We start from the raw sequence: 13,804 nt of genomic DNA, 5'->3' as shown, positions 1-13,804 counted from the left end.
AAGGAAAATGTCAATAAGTATCATGGCATGGTCTCTTCATATTTTCAGAAAACAGTCACAAGGGGGCACTCTTTCTTTCTTAATTAATGTCTGCGGTCATGGGGTTTGAAACATTATAATCCTTTCTTTTTTATCTCAGAGGGTTATGGCATCAATTTTGTAATTAAATCTTAATGATGCAAAACGTGACTGCTGCTGCAAAATATTACCAAGATTCTTAAACATGAAAAAGGAAAGGTAGAAAAATCTCTGTCACAAGTTTATTTGCAAAGCTTTACAACAAACTGGAAAAACTTTTTAAAAATATTAAAGGACCCACCTTGGCTTGGTGCAGGTCAACCCCGTACATTGCAAGTTTCTTGGCATTTTCCAGAAACAGCAGATCTGCTTGGGCTGGACTCATTGACCTTCACATGAAAAGAGAAATATTTTTAAAGAAGACTTATTCAAAGGTTAAACAAAAATGTTTACTGTTCAATTGAGCAAAAATAAGCTTACGCATACTTAATAACCACAATAAAAATTATCTACTGACAAATTTCTTTTTTTTTTTTCAAATCATTGTCCATGGCCACTTTCATGACCTGTAAGTGCGGTGCAGCTCCATCACTTTCTCCTCCAGCTCCTTGCTCTGTCCGGGTGCCAGGTTCAGATCTTTAACATAGTCTGTCCCGTGAACCTCTGGGTCATATTCTCCCAGCTCAGACTGGGCCGTGTAGGAGCCCAGCAGGGACAGTGTGACAAAGGAGCAAGGAAGAACACCTTGCATAATGTCTTTCCTGAGCTGGAGACACAGGAAATATCTGCAAAGAAAAGAAAAAGACAAGTTAATATATTTACACGGGATAACAGTGTTTTCAAACAACAATGGAAACAGAAAAGAATTAGCTGATAGAGACAGTCCATAATTTTTGAGGTGAGTTTAAAAGCAAATAATATCTTTCTTCCAGTAAATATCCCATGACACTTTTGTTCAGAATAAATTCAGGTGAGTTAGTCCCAGAAGCTGAAGCCATCAGCTAAACTGATAGAGGTCAACACTGATGTATTTCTTTGGTCTTAAAACAGCACCAATGTAAAAAACGTCAGCAGCTTAAGCTAATTTTAAGACCTTTCAAATGATTGTCGCATTTAAATAGGATGGTTATTTACACAGACATCAATGGTATGTTAATAGGATTGTTCATCTCTGGTTTGTGACTGATAGATGAGTATATTGGCATACTGCCAAGGATCTGGCTCCTTGGTAAATTCATGGATTTAAAAATAAAAAAAAAACAGAAATGAGACAAGACGAGACAATTTACCCTTCAATAACAATGTAGAATACTTATTTTAGACAATACACTGTTCTATACGTTGTGAAGTGTGGTGAAAATTTGTTTCAAGCAAAGCTGAATTAGTGGTGAACATAACTGCCCATTATTATAGTCCAAATATCAAATATACCTTAACATGCATAGATACACAGAGTGGATTTGGCCTTCCTCATTTTAGCTCTTGGGGGTATAGCCAATCAGTACTGAGAAAAATGGATTGGCTGCTTTGCAAATACCAGCCAATAGCATGTCAAACAGCACTGTGTCAAGGTATTTCAAGTTTTTCAGATATTCTTCTTCACGGCTGCTCTACCAGCTGTGAAGAGCAGCTTTTTACGGCTGTTGTGAAAAGCTGCTCTAACCGGCTATATTGCATCTTGTATTGCATCTTGTAATGCAACTTAGTGAATCCCAACATCCCTAGTTTTTGTTTTCTACAGGGGATACTAACGTTGGAGTCACCACTAAAGATATTCATGTGTGAAACATGTACTGAGAAGGGAACATTTAACCTAAAATGCTGTTTGTTTTCTGTGCTTTTTATAAATTGCTTACTTTTTTTTATCAGACATTTACTCAAGTTTTTTACATGTTCTGTTCTCAATATGTTCGGTGGTGCACCTAATTCTATCTCATTATCATTTATGAACAATCATTATTCACAATCCAAACTTTTTGTTTGTGCTGATGTCTGTTTCTTTTAATTTAGTTTTGTAACAAAAAGACAAAAATTAAAAAACATATGAGAACCAAATGACACTTTAAAGGTTCTTAAAATTAGAATTTGCATAGACAATTAGGATGTTTTTCAGATTGTAGTTGTTTAAGATGGTAGAAGTCCCCTTTGGTCTTGACTTCTCCTAGACAACCTGTTAGCCGGATCTCTATCAACTATCTGGATTTATATTAAAAGAAGATGCTAAGAAAGTTATCTGCTGTAGGTAACATATAAGGTTGCTAATACCCTTTCGACAAAGCCTCACTTCAAAGGTCATGAACCATCCCTTTAATATCATCCCTCTCTGGTCGACTTCTGAAAGATGACTTTTTCTTAAAGTTGTATAACTTCAACAGAAAAGTTAAAGCTGTACAACTTGAACTTGTTCATTGAAGTTGTACATTTGTATATACCTGGTGAGGTCTTCTGTAAGTTGTGCTGGATCAGGAGGGTAGAACTTCACATTAAATGTAAACTCATAGACGCCACCTGACACCTGTTTCCGGATCTCTTTGATGGGTTCCAACCATGTCTGTAAGTGAGGAAAAACAACCACAAGTCTCAGCTCAGTGTCTTCATCTGTTTTTATTAATCAAATAAAAATGTTGCTCACCTTGCCGGTTGGGGTTTCCCAGATCGCCAGGCCAAAGTAATCCTTCTCCAGGAGGTTGACATGGTCACACACTTTAGTTAAAAGCTCCTGACCTTTAGCATGCTTCTATTAATGTGGACATAACAGAGATTCTTCAGTATGTTACCATACAGCATTATGTAAGCATTAGTGAGCAAGGTATAAATTGGTGTTTTTCTTACATCAAGTTCACACTCAAACAGAGTGTCATCCAGTAAGGTGACTTTGCATTGCATGGCTTTTGGACGTTTGGGGCCTTTAGCCTCCTCTGCCTTCTTTTCTGTCTTCTTTTGTTTTGGAGGTTTCTCTTTCTTTGTCTTCTCTGTTGTTTTTTCTTCTCCTTTGGTCACCTCCTGCTGTTCTGTTGGCTCCTTCTTCTTTTCTATGCCCTCCTTTATTTCTTCTTCTACTTCGGGCTCTTTCTTTATCTCCAGTTCTTCCTTTACCTTCGGTTCTTCCTTTTGCTCCTCTGGAGCTGGCTGATTGGTTTAAAATGAAACATGTGAAAAAGCATGTCAATTTTGATCAGACTTTACAAAACGTGCAATGAGAATGGGAAACATTTACTTCATAATTACATTTCCCAACCAGAGACCAGATTTTTATAATAAACATAATCATCAGTGGATGAATAAAGTTGTTCACTGATATCTAAATAGCCACCAATTTAACATGACTTAACATGGGACTGTAGGACATATTGTGCTTTTGGAGTGGGCAAGTTACCAGTATCATGCTATTAAAAAGGTCTTAAAAACGTAACATCAATGTATTTATGACAGAAAAAAAAGATTAAGATGTACTCTGATTTGTTTTTTGTAATTTAAAACATAAAAGTAATTACTCTGACTGCTGCTAAAATAACACTGATTATTACTTTACAGGGATAACAAGAATAAGATACTTGCCTGAATCTGCTTCAGGCAAGAACATTTTAACATTTGGTAAATTTACTGACACAAAATAAGCCTTTTATTGGTTCCTTTTTTACTGGCTGCTTAGAGTCTCAAGGTTGAAAACTAAAACAAAAATGCACAGCAACAGGTGGGAGAGGGGCAGAGCTGTGCTACTCCATCCAGACTAGCAAGATCTATCACCCTTTCTGGCATCTCATTTAAAGCTCTATGTCTGAAAATTTCTGCAGTTTTGGAGCCATAACTTTTAAAACCTTGGTATAATTTGACACCAGTAACCCCTCCCATGCTTCCACCCAATGTCCTCCTCCTGATCGTTCATAACCACATTTAAGTCTTAAGGAACATTGATGTTTCCTGTGAGGCTGGTATTTTTCATGGGTTTTACGGTATGTGCGTGAGTCTCTGGTATAAGTTAGGGTAACAGTAACTATGCCACAGTAGCTCAGTGATAATCAGGCTCTCAGGTTTGTCTCACCTGTGTCTCAGCGCTGCTTACTGACTGATGATCTCCAGCCTGTTCTGTGTCCAGCTCAAGTTTTAGTTCTGGCTCTGGAGCCGCAATTGGCGCTTTCACTTGCTCCTCACTTGGCTTGTTCTCCTCTTTGTCCTCCTTCTTTCCTTTGTCCTTTCCCTTCTCCCTTTTCTTTCCTTTTTCCTCTTCCTTCTGCTGTGTTTCTTCTGTCTTTTCCTCCTCTTTCTCTGTCTTCTCCAAGTGTTTTACCTTTTCCTCTTGTTTCTCCTCTTTTGGTTTGTCCTCTTCTTTCTTTTTCTCCTGATCTTCTTTAGCTTTTTCGTCCTTCTTTTTTGTCTTTTCCTCTTTAGTTTTTTCTTCTTCCTTTTTTGCTTTCTCTTCTTTTGCTTTTTCCTCCTCCTTCTTCTTTGTTTTTTCCTCTTTAGCTTTTTCCTCCTCCTTCTTTTTAGCCTTTACCTCTTCTTTCTTTTTCAACTTTTCAACCTCTCTGGCTTTTTCTTCTTCTCTTTTTTTTGCTTTCTCCTCTTCTCTCTTTCTTACCCTCTCGTCCTCCTCTGCTTTTCTCTTTGTTTTTTCCTCTTCTTTTTTCTTCAGCTTTTCCTCTTTTTCTTTTTTCTTAGCTTCCTTCTTATCTACCTTGCCTTCTTCTTTCTTTCCAGATTCTGTCCCTTTCTCTTTGATCTGAGTGACCTGCTTCTTTTCTTCTACTTTTGTCTCTGGTTTTGCTTCCTCCTTTTCAACAATTGTCTTTATCTTTTCATCCTTTTGCTCCTCTGGCTTTTCTTCCTCCTTTTTGGCCTCGTCCTTTTTCACTTTGCCTTCATCCTTTTCCTCTGCTTTCTTCTTTGCTTCTTTCTTTTTCTTTTTACTGCCTTTCTTCTCAACCTTTTCTTCCACCTTCTTTTTCTCCTCTTTTTGTTCTATTTTATCTTCTTCCTTCTTTTTAACTTCTTTGACATCTAATTTTTCCTCTACTATTTTGGACTCCTTGTCCTCACTCTTCACCTCTTCCACCTTTTCTTCTTCAACGTTGTCAGCCTTCTCTTTGTCTGCCTTTTCGTCACTGGCTCTCTCAGCCTCAAAGCCCTCACCGTCCGAGCACTGAGAGCGCCGCTTAAGGAAGGAGGAGAAGAGGCGTGAGAGGCCTTTGCCGGCAGAGGTCCTGGTACGAGGTTTGAGCTGCTCCTCCTCTGGGGAGGTAGCTACGTCCACAGGCCCAGGCTCAGCAGCCTGCTCCTGGGCCTTCTTGCTCGACTGCTCCCCCTCCTGCTCAGTTGCAGTCGTTTCCTGTTGCACAGATTCAGCTTCTGGTGGTGCGCGGCTGCTCTTCTGTTTGCCCTCAGTGTCGGCCTCGTTCACAGCACTTGCCTCTGTTGTCATGGTAGCCACTGGGAAGGAGAACAGAGGGGAGTCAGATATTGAAAAAGGTCACAGTGCAGCCCAGTGTGTGACACTACAATGGATGGTAATTACTAAAGTGCAACAAACAAGATATTACAGCTATATGAGGAAAACGTACACAAGTGTTCTGAATAGAGGTGCAACAAAAAACAAAACTGGCTAATGACTGATATGCTGGTCAAAATTCAATCAAGTTAAAAGCTACAACTGGGTTTCACTGACAACAGCACCCTTCAGCGTGGAGGTTGTTGCTTAGTGTAGACCAAAAGTGTGATATTTTCAGTGTTACTGAGGTGTTTCCAAAACTGTCAAAAGAATCACAGATAGGAAGCTGCATTTTATTCAGAAGCATCTTGGCAGCACATTCTTGGCTGCTTCAACACAAAGTTAGGCTTCAGCAAGTAAAAGGAAGATGCTTACAACAATCAAGCTGCTCCATCAGTAATTACTATGAGTAGTGCTGCCATCTACTCTAAATGGATTTTGTCTGACAAAATTTTACGTGATGTATTATATTTTGGGTGTGCTAAAAAAAGTTCAAGCAATATTTTGTTTCATAGAGTAAATTAAATAATTGGGTTTATTTGTACATAATATATATTTGTCCCAGCCTTTATCTTCTCAGAGAAGCAGATTACCTCCTTAAACAAAGTTATCTACAGTAGATGAATAATATCTATACATGTCTTTAGCAAACAGGCAGATCTGGTGAAGACATGATAAAAAATATCCTGTTAATTATCCACTACAAGTCAAGTTTTTTGATAACAACTGTCCTGGTCGATTTAGAAATTGATTATACCGTTTCATGTTGGACAGCATATTATGTCTGTTTGCAAGGTGCCTGTAATGCTCCGTTAAAGCTCTGGTTCTTCCTTTGACATAAGAAGCTTTTTCATGCCTGAATATTTCACTGGTCAGAAACAAGCAGTTTAACCAACAAACTAATAAATGTCTGAAAACAGGAAGGTACTGAACTGACTTTGCGTCTATTCATCTGTTACCCAATTGGCATCCCTTCATTCCACATCTACATATTGGCATGTCACTACTCCCCGATTCTGTTTTGTACATTTAAAAAAAAAAAAAAAAAACTTTTTCTACCCTGATACTTAAAACCTGGCACATAATAATATTTTTCTTTGTAGTTAAATAGTTTTGAATATAAATATGAATGCACATCTTGCCAGGAGGGCCAATGTGTATGCACAGTGCTATGTATAGATATATTCATTACACACCAGACATATGTTGCTATTAAATTACATTTACCCAGAAACTCTAGTCTCCTATCATCTACACTGTTGTTCAAATAAATTACATCAAGTTTCATTACAGACTTCTTTTTTAAGCAAATATGAAGCAAACTGTGACCCATAATTTACAATCTAGCAACCCATCAGCTCATCACACAATAGGCCTCCTTGTTGGAGACTGAGCCAACATGGAGTTCTGATGGCCTATCAGAACTCATTAAATCGCCCAAACACAAAGAAGGTATTCTGCTCAAGATCTGCCTATTAGCACCGCCTGGCTCATCTTCAGCAGGCCAGGCTGGCTCTTTCTATCGCAACACACCCATCCTGATGTGGGAAACAAATACTCTGTATACAGTATCAAAGCATTCAAAGCATATAGATGATATATGTATAAAAAATGATATACAGAGCTGTGGAAAAGTCTTTGGCACATTGCAGATGTCTTCTGTTTTTGCTTTTATGTCACATTTAGATGTTTCAGATCAATCTAATTTTAATGTTACAGAAATAATGTGAGTAAACCAAAAAAGTTAATTTTTAACTAGGATTTTAGTTATCAAGAGAAAAAGCAAAATAAAAGTAATTCCCCCTTACCTGGTAATAGAAGCATTTTCAGCACTAAGCATTTGTAATAAGAGAAGACTTGTCTTTCACAATCGCTGTAAAAGGATTTCAACGTTCTCTTAATCGCAATATTCTTTTAAATCAGCCCCATTAAAGGGACTAAGAGTGTCAACAGTGTGTTTAACGTCTTGCCACAGCATCTCAATCCAATTTAATTCCACCCTTTATAAGGCCACCCATTCAGCATTGGACTTGTTATTGGGCTTCAGATCCTTGTTCTGCTGCATACATAAGGTATGTTTGAGCTTAAGGTCACACACTGACAGTGGTACTGTCTTCTTCAGAAATTTTTTGTTCTATCTGTTACAGCAAGTTCTCCAAAACCTTAAGTATCAAAACTAACACAAAATATAAAAAATCCATCTTTTTTATCTTCAGTCCACAAAATAGTTTCCTAGTCTTGGGATCATCACAATATTCCTTTGTCTCTTTTCAAATGCTGAATCGTGAAACACTGAAATTAACTGCAAGCAGGGCCTGTAGTGCATTAGATGTGTCTCCTTTCACTTTTTGTCTCCTAATTTGTAGGTAATGGTTGTCACTGTGGTGAGATATTTTGGACAATATATTGTCAGATAGATTCTATTTAAATAATTTAATGTGTTGAACAGATCTGGCAGTGATCAAACCTGTGTTTAACCAATGAAACTGAACTCAGCTTCACCAAAAGTATGTTTAGTTATAGGTAATTCAAGGAAAATTATATTTTTTTTCTCATATGACCAGGATGGTTTTGCTAAATGTTTTCCTTCAATAAATGAAATCTATTAAAACAGGCTTTTTTCATTTACTTTGGTTATTTTTTATCTGGTATGATTTGAAATTTGACAAAAACACAAACCAAATATCTGCAAAGGAGTCAAATAAATACTTTTCCACAGCACTACTAATCGGTCTCATTGATTCTATGAGTGAATCATAGTTTTATGAACCAATAAGCTACAGAAGGTTGCTGTGTTTTGCAGATTCATAAAAATGAGTCAGACTTGATATTTTTAGAAACTTGCTGATTAAATTTCCCAGCAGGCTAACATACACTGCAGATATTACACAACTACCCAATGTTTCTGTTGAGTGATATATATATATATATATATATATATCAGTTACAGGGCCTCCACTGTACAATCGATTCGCTTTGATATGACAGACAATTATCGTGTCTCGCCACTGTCTAACTGGTGAATAATGCTTTTGTCTCTTTGAAATGTCCTATGAAGAAGTGTGGGGGGTAGCAGACAAGGCCGATCCTCCAGATGTACAGGGCCGCCCAAAATGGTGCATCCCGGATCACTACACCATATACTTCCCACTGGCACTCCAGGACAGGAGGAGGAGGGGTGCACTCAAACAGACCAAATCCTCTTTAGCCCTCCCATTGTTTGTGTCCAGTGACCAATAACTGTGCCGCACTCTATTACTAATCCACTCTGCCCTTCCCCCAACAGGACCCCTCACCACCACCTCCACTCCATAGGTCTGTTCCCTGGGTCACCACGCACACACAGACGCGCACACCCTTATGCATCGATGCCCACGGCCTCCTGCGGGCGTCTTAATGCTCCGTCATCTCAATTCTGAGTGTCAGGAAACAGACACGCTCCTAATGGACCAGCTGAGCTTGTGTCTGCTGCCTCCTCCATTTTATGTTAGCCCATCTAACATCTCTGCCATCGGCCAGCTGAGCAGGGCCGACCCTTGTCAGGACTGATGTCTGACGGCGATGACAGTGCAGGGTTTCCCAATACACCATCAATCTTTCGAAATGTGACAAATAACACCCGTACTTTAATGGGAGGGGAAGGAATAGTAATGAAATGTCATATTTTTTTAAGAAAAACGACAGACCTCAATAACACACAATTAGTGCCTGTAATAAGATGAATTATAGATGAAGTAGGCCACCCTCCAAGCAAGAGAGAGCTCACAGAGAGCCTGATCAAATGCAAGCACAAAGACTAGAGATCCTCAGTGATTTGATTTTTAGGTTATTATTCATTTTAACTGGGTGTTTCTTTTTTTCAATTATGTAAAATCCAGGTATTTGTGTTTTCAATCAAAGTTTAGTTGTAGAGCAATTTTAATAGAAACCAGTGTAACACAAAGAGCTTTGCTTAAAAACAGATGGAGGAACATTAAAAAAAAACATGCTGGAAATGCCAACGTTTTTTTGTAATTTTTTTATCATAGTGGAAATAAGTTTAAAAAAGTAATTGTGGAATGATAATAATGTAATGATAAATCGAATAAAAACAACAAGAATGTATTTAAAGACATGAAAAACCTAAAACATAAACCATAGACAGTACACATAAAAACAAAAATAAAAAGATCTAAATCTAAAATAATGGCTGTTAGAGATTTTTTGGTATTATCATTTTATTCTTACTCTAGTTCACCTTAAGTCTATAGATCTTAGTGATTTTCTGTTTAAAGTGTTCTCTTCTTTAAATGACCTGGAGGTCACTACTGTCTGTTCAACTTTACGAGAAATAGATAACACTGAGTTTCTCAGACTTTAAACCCTTTTGCAAGAACACCTATTGTTTTCTTGACAGTATTGACCGAGATTTGAACCGGGCTCAGACCTTTGATCAGATATCACATCTGGACCTGGGTTGTTAGATGTTTGGGTTAGAAGCTTTACGACCTCTGTTGTTTTTCCTGACTGCCCCCTTGCCTGTCCTTCTTTGACAATAAAAACAGGAGTTTTTGTGAGAACAGGTCAGAACGCTCTGTAGAACTGATCGGAGGAGAGGTTTTGATAGAGCGTTCTCCTTTTGCAAAAGCTCTACATAAAATTCATATACGTTGTCTGTGGTTCTTTCTTTTATTTAGGTTCGAAAGGAAAATACCTATCAATGGCAAGTACAATATGATAAAATATATAAGTTTGAAAATAAAAGTAGCTAACTTTGTCAGTTATTAATAAACAAATTCCCAAATAAACTTAATGTTTTTTTAAACCCAACAGAGGTATTTTGTCTGGCATAAGGGAACAAAACCATAAACTGATACACTTCAGGTCTCATTTATACCTTGTGCATCAAAATCGGAGGGGAGGAGGGAAGAGCTTGCAGAAAGAGGAGGAGGCAGCAGTTTAAAAATAGCGACATGTGCCCAAGATGCTGGGACTCATTAGTTGGCCCCGCTCATATCTATTTTTGTTCACGCCTTGCTTCACATAACACGCATATGCACATGTGCAAACATGTGTGTCCAGAGGCAAAAGCTCACACAGCATTTACATCCTCATTTTTAAGAGAGCTGAAACTGATCCATTTAGTTTTCTTTTGCACATTTATACTACTCTTTCCTAAAATAACCTGGTCACATATTAAAATGAGTTCTCAATAAAATAGTACATAGAAGTGAACATAAAGAAAGCATGTTTCCTGGATACTGAGAGCAGGCTTAAGGAATTAGAAGGAGTTTAGAGTTAATCAGCCCTCAAGTGACCAAGTGAGATTATCTTCTTCTACCTGCCTGCAATATCCATCTCACTGTCTCTATCGAATCGTTTTGTCTCCCTTTGCAAGTGTGTGTATTCATGAAAATAGTGACACGTTGTGCTGATTCATGGTTTTATGTGAAGCCCCACCTACCTGGCTGGAAAAAAAATATGCAGTAATGTAACTCAACACCAAGATGTCAGCCTCAGGCCACTCTTAGTAAACACAGAATGCAGGCCATTCTCTGTTTCCCAATACACAGAATTGTATTGGGAAACAATTCTGTGTTTCCCACAGACTCTACAACAAACAAATGGCATATTTTGTCAACACCCAACCTTGACCTCCAACATTATGACTAGACTTCTTCAGGTTTAAGAAAAGGTTCATTGTAAGTGCTGTAAATATATTCAGTTGCAGCTGGGCAATGCACATGCACCAGGTTGATAGATTTATATTCCAAAATTTAAAAAAAGAACACTAGTTTTGAAGTAGCGAAAACAAATATCAGATTTTTTCTTTCTTTGTAATTAACCTGCTGATCAATGTAGCTTATTACTCATCAGCGTGGTACATTGTAGCCACAGCTGGGACAGGCTGACAGAAGAGAGGCTGCCATTCAATCGGCTCCACTGAGCCATCTGACTAGTACCAAGAGAGAAGACAGGTGAAGTGCTTTGCCCAAGGACACAATGGCAAAGTGACTGAGACAGACAGAACTGGGATTTGAACTGGCAATCCACTGGTTACAGGCAATCCACTGTCCCTTGAACCATTGCTGCTCCTTTTCCCATTAACTGTTGTTCTGGTCCACAATTTAGCCTATTGGCGCATTAAATTATGAGAGATTATCACTCTTAATACAATGAAAATATGCAAGTGGCCTCCAGCTGGAAGATAAAACCATATTTTCAAGTAACTTCTTGAAAATTATTTAATTACTTTATTCATTGGCTGTCAAAAAGGTATGAAGTGCTTAAATAGGCTTAGGTTGCTATGATGTTCACACTGCATAATAGCCTTCAGTTGAAATAGCACTAAGTATTAAATAAAAATGGTATAATATTAATCACTGCACATAATCACTTGTGACTCTGCAAGGACAATCATTTTCAGGTAATGGATCATGGATGAATAACATGATCTAATTTCTTTTAAAGAAAACAATATTCAGACTGCAGCCAACTGTAGTTTTAAATCAGTGTTTCCATAATAAGAGTGACGTCTGGTGCATCTTTTGTTTCCAGATCATGACTGTGTTTTTGGTGCTTTTTTGGCAACCAAATATGCCTGTCCGTCTTGCAAGCTTGGAGAAAGTGTAGTAGCTTTATTCCAACCAACTGAGTGACAATGTGCAGCAACATGTAGGGGAGGGGCAGCCAATTGCCATATCGACCTTTTATTGAGAATCCATATTAAAATGAAAATGTTTTGACACCTTAGTATGGCTTGTCCCCAAGAAAGCTTTGAACTGAAGAATGGTTCAAAAAGGATCCTTTTTGCATGTCAAACAACCAAAATTGCAAAAATACAAACTAGTACAGAGGCAAAATAACTAGATCACTTCAAAAATATGTAGAAAGAAACTTAAGATCAAAGAGTAATGCACAGCACACATCTTCTGTAAACTGCAGACAGAAATCTTTGCCCAGGTCTTTGTCTCAAAATGATCAATACACACAGATGGTCTGTGAGCCGGATGTTGTAACATGAAACGGCATGGGAAAAGAACGAAGCAGCATGATTGATTTAGTGTGGCTTCGCTGAAAGCAATTTAAAAGCCATTCTGAGCATCAAACTCAGCCAAAAGTGCAATCAGCTAATAGCAGAGAGATAAATAAATTTGAACATTAGTGAAAGATCTTAAAAGCAGAGCTCAAAGGAAGGTGCCTTATGAACTTGGTGCCCAGCTTAAATTCACATCTTTCAGCCAGAATGAAGAATAGTGCTGAATGATGTGGAATGGTGTGGGTTTCTTTCCTGTTTGGATCTGATCACAGAGCAGAGTAGTATGCCTAACTGTACGAATGCATCATAACTCCCAAAAGAGGATTACACCAGCAAGCCCTTCTGGGACCTTAATGACCTCACTCTGTCACAGCAGAGTCGAAAACATTGTTCAACATCGCCTCAGGTGCTTCCTGTGTGCCTACACCACCACTCAGTCACCAAAAGGAGATCCTACCAGGGGGTCATCACTAGGGTTTTTTAGGTTCTGTTCACTTCTGTTGTTTATAAAAAAAAATCCAAATAAATAAAAAACTTCCTAGTCCTGCAGCATTAACTGTGCCTCATCCCCCCCCATGTGTCACATCTGCAGCTCCTCACGAAAGATTATCTGACTATATATATTCAGCCGTATCATCGATGGAGATGAGGCTTATTGGATGAGATGCTGCTGAGCGCGTTAAACGTAGGGAGGGCTCCACGGAAACCAACACAGTCTTCACAAACTGCCGCCCTTTTTGGCAGCTGAGGTGGGTATTTTTAACCCCTGCATTCCTCAGGGAGGCAAAAGCAAGGCAGGTCAAGCAGAAAGAAAATAAATGCATCAGTGGGAGGGGGAAACACCCCAATAACATCTGAACATTGTGGATGCACATCACATACAAGTGTATTAATTCCATGTAGTGCATTTCGATAGATTCTTGTCATCTTTAGGCATTTTACAAGACAAACGCATCTAATTCATGTCCAGGAATAAACTAGTCTAGTCATATGTGAGAGTCAAACTTAACACAAATTCCTTCATCGTATATCAATATAATTATTAAATATTATTAATTTAAAGGACAAACATCAGCTGTTTTATCCAAGTATTTACACTGTACTTAAAAATAGCTCTGTTTGTTTTGCGGGTTATTGGTGTTCCAAAGGCATCAGCAGAAAATGCATCAATGTGCTTAGCTGGATTTAAAAAGTGCATACTAACCATTTATGCTGTTAGCAAACTGAGTCCTCTTTAAATTTTCGTGTTTCTGGCATGTCCATTCATTTTTATACACACAACT

At 38.2% G+C, this 13,804-nt stretch overlaps 2 protein-coding genes across 12 annotated transcripts in view; both read right to left on the bottom strand.

Annotated features, from left to right (window-relative positions):
- Positions 1-4,368, bottom strand: part of LOC102233128 (titin homolog) — a 24,843-nt gene extending 20,475 nt beyond the window's left edge. For all 11 annotated transcript variants that reach the window (XM_023330689.1, XM_023330695.1, XM_023330697.1 and 8 more), the window contains exons 1-6: positions 4,061-4,368; positions 2,851-3,147; positions 2,651-2,755; positions 2,451-2,569; positions 585-803; positions 320-407 (exon numbers count right to left, since the gene is read on the bottom strand). In XM_023330689.1, coding sequence (XP_023186457.1) covers positions 320-407; positions 585-803; positions 2,451-2,569; positions 2,651-2,755; positions 2,851-2,904 — 585 coding nt within the window. In that variant the 5' untranslated portion in view covers positions 2,905-3,147; positions 4,061-4,368. The remainder of the gene's footprint in view (positions 1-319; positions 408-584; positions 804-2,450; positions 2,570-2,650; positions 2,756-2,850; positions 3,148-4,060) is intronic.
- Positions 3,667-13,804, bottom strand: LOC106699600 (cilia- and flagella-associated protein 251-like). The gene is made up of 3 exons (XM_023330616.1): positions 13,726-13,804; positions 4,514-5,445; positions 3,667-3,687 (listed from the first exon to the last, which is right to left on the bottom strand). The coding sequence occupies exons 2-3, from the start codon at positions 5,435-5,437 to the stop codon at positions 3,667-3,669; spliced, it is 945 nt and encodes a 314-aa protein (XP_023186384.1). The 5' UTR covers positions 5,438-5,445; positions 13,726-13,804.

Source organism: Xiphophorus maculatus, chromosome 3, assembly GCF_002775205.1.
Source record: "Xiphophorus maculatus strain JP 163 A chromosome 3, X_maculatus-5.0-male, whole genome shotgun sequence".
Taxonomy (NCBI): Eukaryota; Metazoa; Chordata; class Actinopteri; order Cyprinodontiformes; family Poeciliidae; genus Xiphophorus; species Xiphophorus maculatus.
The sequence above is the reverse complement of the archived record's forward strand: the minus strand, read 5'-3'. Positions and strand labels throughout refer to the sequence as shown.